This window comes from Pristis pectinata, chromosome 13 (genome assembly GCF_009764475.1).
Source record: "Pristis pectinata isolate sPriPec2 chromosome 13, sPriPec2.1.pri, whole genome shotgun sequence".
NCBI lineage: Eukaryota > Metazoa > Chordata > Chondrichthyes > Rhinopristiformes > Pristidae > Pristis > Pristis pectinata.
In genome coordinates, this window is record NC_067417.1 from 348,284 (window position 1) to 364,418 (window position 16,135).

Genomic DNA, 16,135 nt, shown 5'->3' on the forward strand with positions numbered 1-16,135 from the left:
TCCTAATCATATTATACCTGTTTTTTTTCTGGTTTTTTTGTTTTTTTTTCTGGAGTGGCAGAGGCTGAGAGGAGATCTGAAAGAGGTTTATAAGATTATGACAGATATACATAGACAGCAGTATCTTTTTCCCATGCATTTAAAGTAAGAGGGGTATGTTTTCTTTTCACAGTGGTGGGTGCCTGGGCTGCGCTTCCAGGAATGGTGATGGAGGCAAATATGATAGAAGCTTTCAAGACGCTCTTAGATAGGCACATGAACATGCAGAAAATGGAGGGATATAGACATTGTGTAGGCAGAAGTGATTAGTTTTGTTCAGCATTTAATTCCTGGTTTAATTAGTTCAGCACAACATCGTGGGCCAAAAGGCCTATTCCTGTGCTGTGCTGTACTGTTCTATGTTTGTTGGCGGATACTGCCTGACCTCATTTTATCCTGCATTTTCTCTTTTTGTAACAGTCCAGTCTTGGTGATTTGAAGAGATACATTGGTCACGTCAACAGCTGGCTTCATGTATTATAATCTTTATTTTGATAAAAGTTTCTCTGAACGATCAGCAGAATTTAAAGCCCCAATCAAAGTGATTGTGAAGTAGAAATTTTTGATACAAGCCTCCTGCAGCAAGATGACCACAAAGTTCACCCAGAAGAAGCACATTAGAGTCAATGCTGTGACTTTTCACCATCAGTATACAAATTGTAAAACCCATCCACTTCCTGTAAGTGGAGCACTGGCTGTAATTTAAATACTGAATTATACAAGTACATTCATACAAAAATAATTTACATTTTTAAAAAACACAGCAATATCGTAAATAAGGTGGGCACCATTGGCTCAGCTCCCCAGCAGTGAGAAAAGTGTGGGAACATCAGCGGAACCAGGCTGAAGTTCACTGCAAATTGCAAATAATTTCCAGCATAAGAGCTGACAGAGCTCATCCTCAGCAGAATGTAGTGCTTGGTACGCACCCACTCTACGCATCCAACCTAGGGTGCAAGTGCAAACTCTCAGTGGTGCTGCAGTGGAAATATCGCTTGGTGCCTTTGGCTTCAACATTGAAATATTTAGTTCCTGTGTGCGAGACCCATGGGTTGGCCCAGGCCGGGCTCTCGGCCTGTGGCTGGTTGGCTCAGCCGGGCCTCAGGCCTCCAGCAGGGCCAGGTCACAGTGCTCCTGTTTGTGGCTGCATGGCTTGGCCACAATGGCCAGGTAGAGAGCAAGCAACAGCAACCAGTAACAGGCATAGATGGCAGAGCCAGCAATGAGGAAAGGCCTCTCGGTGTCGGGCAGTGGCTGGCGGCTCTCCTGGTAGATGGTGTAGGCCAGACCTCCGGCCAGCACAGTAAACCAGATGGAGACGGGAAGCAGGCCCACCAGGTTAACAACCACCTTGCGGCGGCCCGATGTGCCCCAGCCAGGGCGGTTAATGGTGACCAGAGCAAAGAGTTTGGCTGGCAGCAGGCTGGACATGTAGAGCAGTGAGTAGAGAGACAGGAAGAGCATGTGTGCCGAGCCTTGGAGCAGGCAGGCGAAGGCTGCCTTCAGCACCCCTACCCCCTGCACAGCCAACAGGAAGAGCAGGATGTTCCACAGCCGGCCACGGTAGAACAGCTGCACCACTGTGCCAATCAGGAAGAAGGGGAAGAAGCCACTGACCACGGCCTCATAGGTCATCCAGGGGTGGTGCTTGTGGAAGCAAAGTGCACCGTACAGCCACTCACGGAAGTAGGACTTGCTCCAGCGGGTCTGCTGGTTGAGCCAGCGGAGGTAGCGGCTTGGTGTCTCGGTCAGGCACCGGGAACGGGCCGTGAACTTGGTCTTGAAGCCCAGATTCAGCACACGGTTGGTGAGGTGCCGGTCGTCTCCGAAGCTGCACTTGGAGCCGAGGAAGTGCTGGCTGTACCAGTCATGCAGGAAGAGTCGCAGCAGTGAGTTACGGTACATGCCCAGGGGACCACTGATGCACTGAACACACCCAAAGTACGACTGACAGGCACGCTCCACGTTGAAGGCCATCCAGTAACGCACGCTGCTGAGGAAGGAAATCCATGAGTCGTATTGGTTCAGGATCTGTGGGCAGGTAGAGCAGGGTAGAGTTATACTGCAGTACTGCTCGTCACCCGGCATCCCAGAGAAACTGGCTAATGGGAACAGTGATCCTCCTGAGATGAGAGGGAGGTGTAAGAGGGCCATACATCAGCATCCTTATGCACATGCCCAGCAACCACAGGCTGCTCAGCTTAATCTCTGTAGGGAATCTTTTGGAAATGATGGTCACAGAAAACATCAATGACCCCTTGGTGAAGGTTGAGTTAATAAAGGAGAATTTGTAGAACAGTATAGCACAGAACAGGCCCTTCGGCCCACAATGTTGTGCTGACATAACTAATCCCTCCTACCTACAGAATGCCCATATCCCTCCATTTTCCTCTCATTCATGTGCCCATCCAAGTCCCTCTTAAAACCCCCAATGAATTTGCCTCCACCACCCTATCAGGCAACACATTCCAGGCATCCACCACTTCCCGTCTCTTCTGAATCTACCACCCTCTTGCATTAAATTCATGCCCTCTGGTTTTGGATCGCTCAATAATGGGAAAAAGATATTGCTTGTCCACCCTATCTATGCCCCTCAATTTTATACACTTCCAACAGATCACCCCTCAGCCTCCTCCGCTCCAGAGAAAAGAGCCCAAGTTTGTCCAGCCTCTCCTGATAGCACATGCCCTCTAATCCAGGCAGCATCCCAGTAAACCTCCTCTGCACCCTTTCTAAAGCCTTGACATCCTTCCTACAGTGAGGTGACCAGAACTGCATGCAATACTCTAAATGCAGCATAACCAGAGTTCTATAGAGATGCATCATAACTTCTTGACTCCCATACTCAATACCTCGATTAATGAAAGGAAGCCCATAAGCCTTTTTAACCACCCGATCTACCTATGTAGCCAATTTCAATGAGTCATGGACTAGCACCCCAAAGTCTCTCTGCTCTTCAACACTGTTAAGGGTCTTGCCCGTAAGAGTGTGCTGCCTCTTCACATTTGTCCTACCAAGGTGGAACACCTCACATTTATCCAGGTTAAATTCCACCTGTCATTTCTCTGCCTACATTTGCAATCTTTGGTTAAGAAGGCATATTGTCCTTCATCAATCATGGAATTGAATTTAGGAGCCAAGGGGTAATGTTGCAGCTATATAGAACCCTGGTCAGACTCCACTTGGAGTACTGTGCTCAGTTCTGGTCGCCTCACTACAGGAAGGATGTGGAAGCCATAGAAAGGGTGCAGAGGAGATTTACAAGGATGCTGCCTGGATTGGGGAGCATGCCTTATGAAAACAGGTTGAGGGAACTCGGCCTTTTCTCCTTGGAGCAACGGAGGATGAGGGGGGACCTGATAGAGGCGTATAAAATGATGAGAGGCATTGATTGTGTAGATAGTCAGAGGCTTTTTCTCAGGGCTGAAGTGGTTGCCACAAGAAGACATAGGTTTAAGGTGCTGGGGAGTAGGTATAGAGGAGATGTCGGGGTATTTTTTTACTCAGAGAGTGGTGAGTGCATGGAATGGGCTGCTGGCAATGGTGGTGGAGGCGGATACGATAGGGTCTTTTAAGAGACTTTTGGATAGGTACATGGAGCTGAGAAAAATAGAAGGCTATGGACAAGCCTAGTAATTTCTAAGGTAGGGACATGTTCAGCACAGCTTTGTGGGCCGAAGGGCCTGAATTGTGCTCTAGGTTTTCTATGTTTCTAACTGATCTATATCACGCTGTATCCGTTGCCAGTCCTCTACACTATTCACAACTCCACCAATCTTGGTACCGTATGCAAACCTACTAACCCACCCACCAACACACTCATCCAGGTCATTTATGTACATCACAAACAGCAGAGGTCCCAGTACAGATCCCTGCGGAACACCACTACTCACAGGCCTCCAGCCCGAATAAGTCCCTTCAACCACCACCCTCTGTCTTCTATGGGCAAGCCAGTTCTGGATCCACACAGCCAATTCTCCATTGACCCCATGCATCTGAACTTTCTTGATTAACCTATTATGTGGGGGCCTTGTCAAATGCCTTACTGAAGTCCACACAGATGACATCCACAGCTCTACCTTCATCAATCTCTCTCATCACCTCATCAAAAAAACTCAACCAGGTTAGTAAGACACGACTTGCCCCACACAAAGCCATGCTGGCTTTCCCTAATCTAGCCATTGGATTCCAGATGCTCATATATCCTACCTCTTAAGAATTTTCTCCAATAATTTCCCTACAACTAAAGTGAGACTCACTGGTTTATAGTACCCCAGACCTTCTTAAATAGGTGAACTACATTAGCCACTTGCCAGTCCTCCGAGACCTCACCCGTGGTCAAAGAGGACACAGATACTGGTCAAGGCCCCAGCAATTTCCTCTCTCACTTTCCTCAGTAACCTGGGGTATATCCCATCAGGCCCCAGGGACTTATCCACCTTAATACTGTTTAGGAGACTTAACGCTACCTCCTCCTTGACCTCTAGCACGTTTACGCCCTCAGTTCCAATTTCTGCGTCCTGCATGTCCCTTTCCTTGGTAAATACTGAAAAGAAATACTCATTCAGAACTTCACCCACATCCTCTGCATCCAAATATGGATTCCCTTCTTTATCCCTAAGTGGTCCTACCCTTTCCCTCATTATCCTATTATTCCTTATGTAGGTATGGAATGTCTTTGGATTCTCCTTAATCCTACTTGCTAGGGTCTTTTCATGGTCCCTCCTGGCTTTCCTAATTCCTTTCTTGAGTTCATTTCGAGCTTCTCTATAGTCCTCACACGCTCTATCTGATCCTAACTTCCGAAGCTCTACATACTTGTCCTTTTTCTTCTTGACTAAGTTCATCACTTCTCTGGACATCCAAGGTTCCCTTATTTTGCCATTTATGTCCTTCCTTCTAATCGGGACATACCTATCCTGTACCCTGTGAATTTGATCCTTAAACCCTTACCACATGTTCGACATGGACTTGCCGGCAAAACGGTGTTCCCAGTTTACTCTATCTAGGTCCTGCCTTATGCCTTCATGATTAGCACTGCTCCAATTTAAAACCTCCCCGCAAGCCCCATACCTATCGTTCTCCATAGCTATCCTGAAAGTTAATGAGCTGTGGTCACTGTTCCCCAATTGGTCACCCACTGATAGGCGAGTCAGCTGGCCAGGCTCATTACCTAACACCAGGCACAGAATAGCCTCTCCCCTTGTTGGACTGTCAAAATATTGATTTAAGAACCCCTCCTATATATACCTAACAAATTCTGCCCCATCTAACCCCCTTGCACTTAAAAGATCCCAATTTATATTAGGGTTTGTTAAAGTTGTTAAAGTCAAATCTTGTTTGATTATCCTTTCTGAATTTTTTGATGAAGTAGCAGAGAAGGTTGTTGGAATTACACTAGATGTCATCCACATGAAGCTGCACTTGTAGCCAAGGAACATTTTTCCTAGGAGTGTTGGAGACTGAGAGGTGATCTTATAGAAGTGTATAAAATCATGAGGGGCATTGATAGGGTGAATGCGCACAGTCTTTTTCCCAGGTTTGGGGAATCAAGAACTAAAGGGCATAGGTTTAAGTTGAGAGGGAGATATTTAATAGGAACTTGAGGGGCAACTTTTTTTTTACACAGAGGGAGGTTCGTATATGGAAAGAACTGCCAGAGAAAGTGGTTGAGGCAGGTGCATTAACAACAGTTAAAAGACACTTGGACAGGTACATGGTTAGGAAAGGTTTAGAAGGTTATGGGCTAAATGTGGGCTAATGGGACTAGCTTGGATGGGCATCATGATCACCATGGATGAGTTGGGCCAAAGGGCCAGTTTCTTGTGCTGTATGACTCTATGACACAATAGTATGCACAATGTGCAGAGAGACTGTGAAGAAGGATAGGCAGTGGATAAGGCATAAACAGTCAATTGGATGGGTTGAGATGTGTTTAATACAAGAAGTATTAAGACTAAGGGTACAAATAACAGGGATGTTGTCATGGGAGACTTCAAGTTCCCTGATATTGATTGACTCCTCCTTAGTACAAAATGTTTAGATGGGCAGAATTTGTTAGGTGTGTCCAGGAAGGATTCTTGACACAAATATGTAGGCAGGCTGAAGAGAGGAGAGACCATACTGGATCTAGTAGTAGGCAATAAACCTGGTCAGGTGACAGACCTCTTGGTGGGCAAGCATTTCGGAGATAGTGACCACAACTCCCTGACCTTTAGCATAGCCATGGACAAGGATAGGAGCAGACGATATGGGAAAGTTTTTAATTAGGGTTGACAGGAGATGTAGAATATCTTGTCAAGAGTAAGAAAGAAGCTTACCTGAGGTTTAGAAAGCATGGATCAGACAGGGCTCTGGAGAGTTACAAGGTAGCCAGGAGGGAGCTTAAGGATGGACAGGAGAGCTAGAAGGGGGCATGAGAAGTCCTTGGCGAGTAGGATCAAGGAAAACCCCAAGGCGTTCTATACGTATGTGAAGAATAGGAGGAGATTAGAGTGAGGGTAGGGCTGATCAGGTTCCTCATGAAAGGCTCATTCAGAAAATCAGGAAGCATGGGATCCAGGGAAACTTGGCTGTGTGGATTCAGAATTGGCTCACCCATAGAAGACAGAGGGTAGTTGGTAGATGGAGCTTATTCTGCCTAGAGGTCAATGACCAGTGGTGTTCCGCAGGGATCTGTTCTGGGACCCCTGCTTTTGTGATTTTTATAAATGACTTGGATGAGGATGTGGAAGAGTGGGTTAGTAAGTTTGCAGATGACACAAAGGTTGACAGTGGAGCTGGGCTGGGCTGAGAAATAGGAGATGGAGTTCAACCTGGAAAAGTGTGAAGTGATACACTTCGGGAGATCAAATTTAAAGGCAGAATACAAGGTTAATGGCAGGACTCTTAGCAGTTTGGAGGAACAGAGGGTTCTTGGGGTCCACGTCCATAGACCCCTCAAGGTTACCGTGTAGGTTGATAGGGTTGTTAAAAAGTCGTATGGTGTGTTGGCCTTCATTAGTCGGGGTATTAAGTTCAAGAGCTGCCAGGAGATTTTGCAGATCTATAAAACTCTGGTTAGACCACACAGTATTGTGTTCAGTTCTGGTCACCTCATTATAGGAAGGATATGGAAGCTTTGGAGAGGGTGCAGAGGAGATGTACCAGGCTGCTACCTGGATTGGAGAACATGTCTTAAGAGGATAGGTTGTGTGAACTAGGGCTTTTCTCCTTGGAACGAAGGAGGATGAGAGGAGACTTGATAGAGGTGTACAAGATTATAAGAGGCATAGATCGAGTGGACAGTCAGAGACTTTTTCGCAGGGCGAACATGGCTAACACGAGGGGGCATAATTTTATGGTGATTGGTGGAAGGTACATTGGTGGAAGGTCAGAGGTAAGTTCTTTTTTACACAGAGGGTGGTGGTTGCATGGAACACACTGCTGGCAGAGGTTGTGGGGGCAGATACGTTAGGGTCATATAAGAGACTGTTATATAGGCACATGAATGATAGAAAAATGGAAGGCTATGTGGGAGGGAAGGGTTAGATAGATCTCAGAGCAGGGTCAGCACAACATCGTGGGCTGAAGGGCCTGCACTGTGCTGTAATATTCTATGTTCATATGTTTTAAGACATCAAGCACCACCTCTGCTGTAATTTGAGATAGTTAATAGACTATCCCCAAGACATGTCCATTAACTATCTCAAATTCTGAAGTCTTCATGTCTTTCTCCCAGTAAAAACAGGAGAAATAATCATTGAAGCCCTTATCCATCTCCTGCAGCTCTGCACAAAGGTGTCCACTTTGGTCTTTGAGTGGCCCTATTCTCTCTCTAGTTACTCTTTTTCCCTTAACATACTTATAAAATCACTTCTCTGCCAAAGTTATCTCATGCCCCCTTTTTGCCCTTCTGATTTCCTTAAGTACACTCTTGCATCCCCTATACTCCTCCCAGGACTTACTTGATCCCAGCTGTCTGTACCTGACCCATGTTTTTCCTGACCAGATCCTCAATACCCCGTCATTCAGGGTTCCCTACACCTGCCAGCTTTGCCCTTAGAGTGAACAAGAACATGCAGATCTTGAACTCTCAATATGTCACCTTTCAAAGCCTCCCACTTGCCAGACGTCCCTTTGCCTGCAAACAACCTATTCCAATCAACTTTTACAAGCTCCTGTCTCATACCGTCAAACTTTGCCTTGCCCCAATGCAGAACTTTAACTTATGTACCAGATCTATCCCTCTCCGTAACTAATAGAACTATGGTCACTGGTCCCAAAGTGCTCCCCATTGTCGACTCAGTCACTTGTCCTGCTCTATTTCCCAAGAGTAGGTCAAGTTATGCCCTCTCTCTAGTAGGGCCCCCTATATGTTGCTTGAGGAAACTTTCCTAAACAGATTTAACAAATTCCACCCCATCTAAGCCTTTAGTACTATGGCAGTCCCAGTCTATATTAGGAAAGTTTAAAATCCCTACTATGATAACCCTGTCATCCTTGCAACTCTCTGCAATCTCCCTGCATATTTGTTTCTTTAATTCCTTTTGACTATTTGGGGCCCGATAGTGCAATCCCAACAATGTGATCATCCCCTTATTTCTCAGCTCCACATATAAAGCCTCACTGGATGATCCCTCAGTAATTTCATCTCCTGATGCAGGATGTCGATGGAAGCGTTGACCATACCTCTGCCTCCACAGACAGTGCTCGACACACGGAATTCCTACCACAGTTTGTTTACTGCTTCAGATTCCGGCATCTGCAGTCTCGTGTCTGAAATAAGTAAGACCACTGTAGGAGATGCTCTGAACAGGCATGTGTGGAACCAAGTCGGGGCAGCCACAATGGGCTACTGAATGGAGGCCCACTGTGGGGGTGAGATATCCAGAGACTGGGCCAGAATTAGAATCGAGGGTAATGATAGTGAGAAACTGAACTTGAGATTGAGGTAAAGAAGGAGAGGGATGAAGAGTTGCAATCCTCGGCACGCTTCAGGGGCATTTTCTCTGGCTCACCATTGATCCCACACTGTCCGAGTGAACAGGCTGGAGCAGTTCAAACACTGACAAAAGTTGTTACTGACCTGCACGTCACCACCCACTCCCCCTACACTGGGGTCTCCATCCAGGACTCTCACCATCTCTGCAGTGCAGGCTGGATCTAGGACTGTGTCTGAGTCACACACCTAACCAGAATAAGACAACAGGTTGTCAGTTCATTCAAAACAGATATTAGTACGTTTCTGGAAAGTAGGGAGATAAAGAGTTATAGAAATAGTGCTAGAAGATGGCACCACACACACACAAACTCTTGTCATCTACCCACCTTAACGGAAAACCCAAACCAGGAACTTTAATATTCCAATCCTGTCCCTAGAACATACTGTCAGCACCGACCATGATGCCAAATTAAACTAAATCTCATCTGCCTACACATGGTCTATATCTGTCCATTCCCTGCACGTTCATCTACCTGTCTAAATGCCTCTTATAGTTGCTATCATTTCTGCTTCCACCACCACCCCTGGCAGCGTGTTCCAGGCAACCACCACTTTGTGTAAAGAAACTTTCTCCCTCTCAACTTAAAACTGTGCCCTCTAGTATTTAACATTTCTGCCTTGGGAAAAAAGACTCTTACTAGCTACTCTTATCTATGCCTCTCATAATTTTATGTGGAGTCATGGAATTATACTGCACAGAAACAGGCCCTTTGGCCCAACTCGTCCATATTGACCAAGATGCCTAGCTGAGCTAGTCCCATTTCCCTGCATTTGGCCCATAACCTTTCCGACATGTCCAAATGTCTTTTAAACATTGTAATTGTACCCACCACTTTCTCTGGCAGCTTGTTTCACATATCCACCATCCTCTGTGTGGAAAGCTTGTCCCTAATGTCCCATTTAAATCTTTCCCCCCTCACCTTAAATCTATGACCTCTAGCTTTGGACTTCCAAAAGATTGTGACCATTCACCTTATCCATGCGTCATGATCTTATAAACCTCTCTAAGGTCATCCCTCAGCCTCCTACCCGCCAGCGAAGAAGAACCCTAGCATATCCAGCCTCTCCTTATAACCCAAGCTCTTCAGTCCCATTAACATCCTTGTGAATCTTTTCTGCACCCTTTCCAGCTTAATCACATCCTTCCTATACCAGAACTACACACACTACTCCATGTGGTCTCACAAACGACTTGCACAGTTGTAACCTAATGTCCCAACTCCTGTACTCAGTGTGGTAAGTATGCCGAATGCCTTCTTCACCACCATGTCTACCTGTGTTGCCACTTTCAGGGAACCCTAGGTCTCTCTGTTTAAGGTCTCCAGGACCATGCCATTTACTGTCTAAGTCCTGCCCTGGTTTAATTGACCAAAGTGCAACACCTTGCACTTGTCCAAGTTAAATTCCATCTGCCCTTCCATGGCCCACGTTCCCAGCTGATCTATATCCTGTTATAATCTAAACTAATCCTATCTGCCTTCACAAGGTCCACAATATCATACTTCCAGTTTTTATCATGAGAAGCAAAAAAATGTAGATAATGTTAATCTGAAATAAAAACAAAATGCAGGGGATACTCAGTACGTCAGGCAGCATCTGTGGAGGGAGAAACAATTAACTTTCCAGCTCAATGAGAAAGATCATTAATCTTAGACATTAACTTTCTTTCTCCACAGATGCTGGCAGACCTACTGAATTATTTCTAGCATTTTCTGTTTTATGTTTTCTCAGCTCATTCCCCCTTTTTCCTATACTCCTTATATTTACATTTATACCATTAAACGTGAATGTCTTTTGTCTAATTTCTAATCTGGGTTTTTTCTGCCTTTCAGACTGACTCATTAACTTCCTACCTCTGTTTCCAGCTCTGCTGTATTTACTTCTGAATCTGGTCTCAGGTCAAAGACTCTTCATCCCAAAACCATTTAAATACTCTGCTTTTCTCTTTTAAGGTGGATGACTTCACATTTATCCTCATTTTGCTGCATCTGCCATCTGTTTGCTCATTCATCAACTTGTATAAGTCACCTTGAAATCTCTTTGCATTGTCCTCACATTCCCAAGGTTGCTTTGGTCAGTTTCCGGTCTCTTTCTAAAGCAAACTTGCCAAATCTTCTCAACATTTCGTTGAATTTTAAAAAATTTGTCAGCTGGTTATTTTTGTTCTGCTTTCCTGGCAGTTTCAAGAAATATTCTGCACTGAACTTCCAACTCTCAGTGGCAGATGGCGATGCCACACCACCGTCTCTCCCCTGTTCATATAGAGGAGGAGCCACTCAATCCTGCCCCATCAGTCAATGAAATCATAGCTGATCTGATTGCAACCTCAACTCTGCATTCAGATCCACCTCCTCACAGATCAAGTACTTATCTACCTCTGCCTTAAGAATATTCAAAGACCCTGCCCTTTGAGGAAGAGAGTTCCAAAGACTCTCAGACCACTGAGAGAAAACAATATTTCTGTCTTAAAGGGAGATCCCTTATTTTTAAAGTGACCTCCAATTCTAAATTCTCCCACAAGAGAAAACGTTCTCTCCACATCAGCCCTGACAAAAACCCTCAGGACCTTGTATGCTTCAGTCAAGTCCCCTCCCACTCTTTGAAAGTCAAGCCTTGCCTGCCCACTCTTTCCTTACAGCCCGTCCATTCCTAGTTCTACGCTAGTAAACCTCTGACTGCTTCCAATATATCTACATCCTTCCTTAAACAAGGAAACCAATACTGTCCACAGTATTCCTAATGTGATCTGACCAAGCATAACTTTCCAATTTTTTTCCCTAACTTCTCTCACAATAAACGATAATTTTCTGTTAACTTTCCCAATTACTTGCTCTTCCTACATATTAGTTATTTGCAAATCAGGGTGGCACGAATCTTCTGCCACCACTGTGACTGGCCGAACGCCATCCCTCTGTAACCTTGTAACAGCAATTGAGTCACTTAAAGTACCTGGCTGGTGCCACCTTTATTTGCTGAATGATTGCAGTGAGCAGAGAAGTTTGATGAGACTGCAACAGCCAGATGCATTATCAGGTAGGTGTTGATTTACATTGTTGGGAGACTTTCCAAAGAGATCAGTGAGTTTGTTGGATAAAATTCATTACAAAAATGGTGTACATCCAAGTGTGAGGTTGACTAAATTGTGAATAATTTATTCAACAAAAGTGGTTTTCAAATCAATCTGAGAATAATTGTACTGAATGCAAAAATGTGAAACAGCGAAATCTAAAACTCTTGCATATCCTATTGAAGGAGCTAACCCTACCTTCAATAGGATACGCAAGAGGGTGCTACAATAAATGGGATGGTTTATGACATCTGGGTTTCTATAGTCTTTGACTAGGGTTTAGCCAGGAATCCTGCTTCTGATCAGTGTTCTAATGATCCCTAGGTTTGAGAGGGGAAATCATCTGTTAAGTACGTGCATCCAAATTAGGAACAGGAGTGGGCACTCAGCTCCTCAAACCTGCTCCGCCATTTAATGAGGTCATGGCCAGAGTTGTAGTCTCAACTTCACATTCCCTTCAACCCACAGTAACCTTTCACCTACTTGCTTCTCTAGTATCTACCTCTGTCTTAAAAGTATTCATTGACTTTGTTCCCATTGCCCTTTGAGGAAAGAGTTCCAAAGTTAATGGGAAAACCGTAACAGGGCAGCGGGAGGTGTTGGAGAGATGAACTGTGGTGGTACAGGACCAACCATATGCTTCGGGACAAAAGCTCTAGTTGCCAAAAAAAATCAATGGACAAGTCAAAGAGCTGTAGAGGGTCAGTATGGCATGGAAGGAGGCTATTCAGCATAGTGAGGCCATGCCAGCTCCCTGCACACCAATCCAGTCGGTCCCAATCTCTCATTCGATACTTGTAGCCTCAGAAGTTTCTTTCTCTCAAATGATGATCCAATTCATTTTGAAATTATTCCAGCCGCTCAGCGGCAGCAAGTCTCAAGTCATTACCACTCACTGTAATAGAATAAGTTTTTCCTCACATCCCCATGTCTCTGGCCCAAAACGTTAAATCTTTGTATCTTGATCCTTCTCAATCAGCTAATAGCAATCACTTTTCTTATTTAAAACTATCATAATCCTCTACATTATCAAATCTCCCCTTCACCTCCTGTCATTGTAGTGTTCATAGCCCTTCCTGGTCTGCCTCTCCTGAATACACTACCACTCCTTCCCTCCAACCCTCTCACTCCTCCATTCACTTTATTCCACTTCTGAGACCTGGTGCCCACTTCCTATCAATGTAGAGATAAGTAGCAACCGGAAACCAAAAGCATACAAAATAAAGCAAAAGCTAGCTTAGATCCTGGTGTCCAAGAGAGATACAAGGAGCTGCAGGAGGTACCAAACAGATAATGACACCCACAGAAAGGAATATGATCTTAGAGTCATACAGCACAGAAATAGGCCATTTGGCCCATCACATCCATGCCAGCCATTATACCTACCTACACTAATCCCATTTACCCGTGTTAGGTCCATAGCCTTCTATGCCTTGACAATTCAAGTACTTGTCTAGACGCTTTTTAAGTGTTATGAGAGTCTCCGCCTCCACCACCTCCTCAGGCAGTGTGGTCTTATTATTGACCCTATCTATCCTCCTCAATTTTATATACTTCTAGCAGTTTACCCCTCAGCCACCTCCAGGGAAAACAATCCCAGCCCATCCAGTCTCTCATTATATCCATAATGCTCCAATCCTGATGAGTCTCCTCTGCACCCTCTCCACCACAATCACATTCTCCCTAGAGGTAAAGATACTTAAAGGAATATCAAAATCAATTCTTTTTGTTTATAATCACAAAATGAAAACAGCACCCAGAAACATTGTGTGTCATTTGACGGTAAATAATTGGTACAGTAGATGGTATCTGCAGTACAGTAAACCATGACCTTTGACTGAAGCTCATCCAGATCAACGTAACCAAACGGCTGTAACGAAGGAAGCAGTAGTACTAAAGGGTGACCAAACAGTTTCTACCCCAAGGTTTTGAAGGGAGTTGGCAAGGCTTATAGAATTTAGAACAGTACAGCACAGGAACAGGCACTTCAGCCCACAGATAGGGTAGATGATCAGAATCTTTTCCCCAGGGTAGAAATGTCAAACACCAGAGGGCATGCTTTTAAGGTTAGGGGAGGAAAACTTTAAAGGCAACATGAGGGACATGTTTTTTTTTACGCAGAGAATGGTAGATGCCTGGGATGGGTTACCGGAGTAGAAGAGAAAGCAGACATAGAACATAACAGCACAGCACAGGCCCTTTGGCCCACGATGTTGTGCTGACATTTTATCCTGCTCTAAGATCTATCTAACCCTTCCCTCGCACATAGCCCTCCATTTTTCTATAATTCATGTGCCTATATAAGAGTCTCTTAAATGTCCCTAATGTATCTGCCTCCACCACCTCTGCTGGCAGTGCGTTCCACACACCCAGCACTCTCTGTGTAAAAAAAAATTGCCTCTGACATTCCCCCTATACCTTCCTCCAATCACCTTAAAATTATGCCCCCTTACGTTAGCCATTTTCACCCTGGGATAAAGTCTTCGACTGTCCACTCGATACATGCCTCATCATCTTGTACGCCTCTATCAAGTCACCTCTCATCCTCCTTCGCTCCAAAGAGAAAAGCCCCAGCTTGCTCAAACTATCCTCATAAGTCATGCTCTCCAATCCAGGCAGCATCCTGGTAAATCTCCTCTGCACCCTCTTTAAAGCTTCCACATCCTTCCTACAATGAGGTGACCAGAACTGAACACAAGTGTGGTCTAACCAGAGTTTTATAGAGCTGCAACATTACCTGGCAGCTCTTGAACTCAATACCCTAACTAATGAAGGTCAACACACCATACGCTTTCTTGACAACCCTATCAACCTGCATGGCAACCTTGAGGGATCTATGGACATGGACCCCAAGATCCCTCTGTTCCTCCACACTGCAGAGTCCTGCCATTAACCTTGTATTCTGCCTTCAAGTTTGATCTTCCAAAGTGTATGACTTCACACTTTTCTGGGTTGAACTCCATCTGCCACTTCTCAGCCCAGCTCTGCATCCTATCAATGTCCTGTTGTAACCTACAGCAACCTTCTACACTATCCACAACACCACCAACCTTTGTGTCATCAGCAAACTTACTAACCCACCCTTCCACATCCTCATACAAGTCACTTATAAAAATCACAAAGAGCAGGGGTCCCAGAACAGATCTCTGCAGAACACCACTGGTCATCGACCTGTAGACAGAATACACTCCATCTACAACCACCCTCTGTCTTCTATGGGTGACCCAATTCTCAATCCACACAGCCAGTTTTCCCTAGATCCCATGCCTCCTGATTTTCTGAATGAACTTTCCATGAGGAACCTTATCAAGCACCTTACTGAAATCCATATACACCACAGTTTGGTCGAGTTTAAGTGGCTTTTAGATAGACACATGACTATGAAGGGAATGGAGGGATATGGATGATACACAGGTGGAGCACATTATCAGCACAACATCGTGGGCTGAATGGCCTGTCCAGTGCTGTACCGTTCTATGTTCTTTGTCTGTTCCGACCATGATGCCAGTTTAACTAATCCCATCTGCTTGCACATGTTCTGTTTCTCTCTATTCCCTGCTTGTTCATGTGTCTGTCTAATTGCCTCTTAAACTTTGCTTTCGTATGTCTTTCTACCACCTCCAGCCATTAAGCTGGACAGAGTGCAGAAAAGGTTTATGAAGATGTTGCTAGGATTTGATGGTTGAATTACAGAGAGAGGTAGGCCAGGCTAGGACTTTATTCCTTGGAGAGTAGGAGACTGAGGGGTGACCTTATAGATCATGAGGAACATAGATAAGGTAAGTGCACACAACCTTTTCCCCCAGGGTTGGAGAATCATGAACTAGAGGGCACAGGTTTATGGCGAGAGGGGAAAGATTATTGGAAGGCATTTTAAGGGACAGGATATACAAGTATTTGGATAAAAGAGCCTGATTAGGGATAGTCAACATGGCTTTATGCGTGGTAGGTCAGGTCTAATCAATCTTACAGAGTTTTTTGGGGAGGTTACCAAGAAGGGAAAGGTGGTGGGCATTGTCTACATGGACTTTAGCAAGGCCTTTGAT

The 16,135-nt window shown here is 45.0% G+C and overlaps 1 protein-coding gene across 1 annotated transcript in view; it reads right to left on the reverse strand.

The window, feature by feature from the left end:
* Positions 1-1,038: 1,038 nt before the first annotated feature.
* Positions 1,039-16,135, reverse strand: part of LOC127577422 (hyaluronan synthase 3-like) — a 32,424-nt gene continuing 17,327 nt past the window's right edge. The window contains exons 3-4 of the mRNA XM_052028627.1: positions 9,107-9,208; positions 1,039-2,070 (exon numbers count right to left, since the gene is read on the reverse strand). Coding sequence (XP_051884587.1) covers positions 1,141-2,070; positions 9,107-9,208 — 1,032 coding nt within the window. The 3' untranslated portion in view covers positions 1,039-1,140. The remainder of the gene's footprint in view (positions 2,071-9,106; positions 9,209-16,135) is intronic.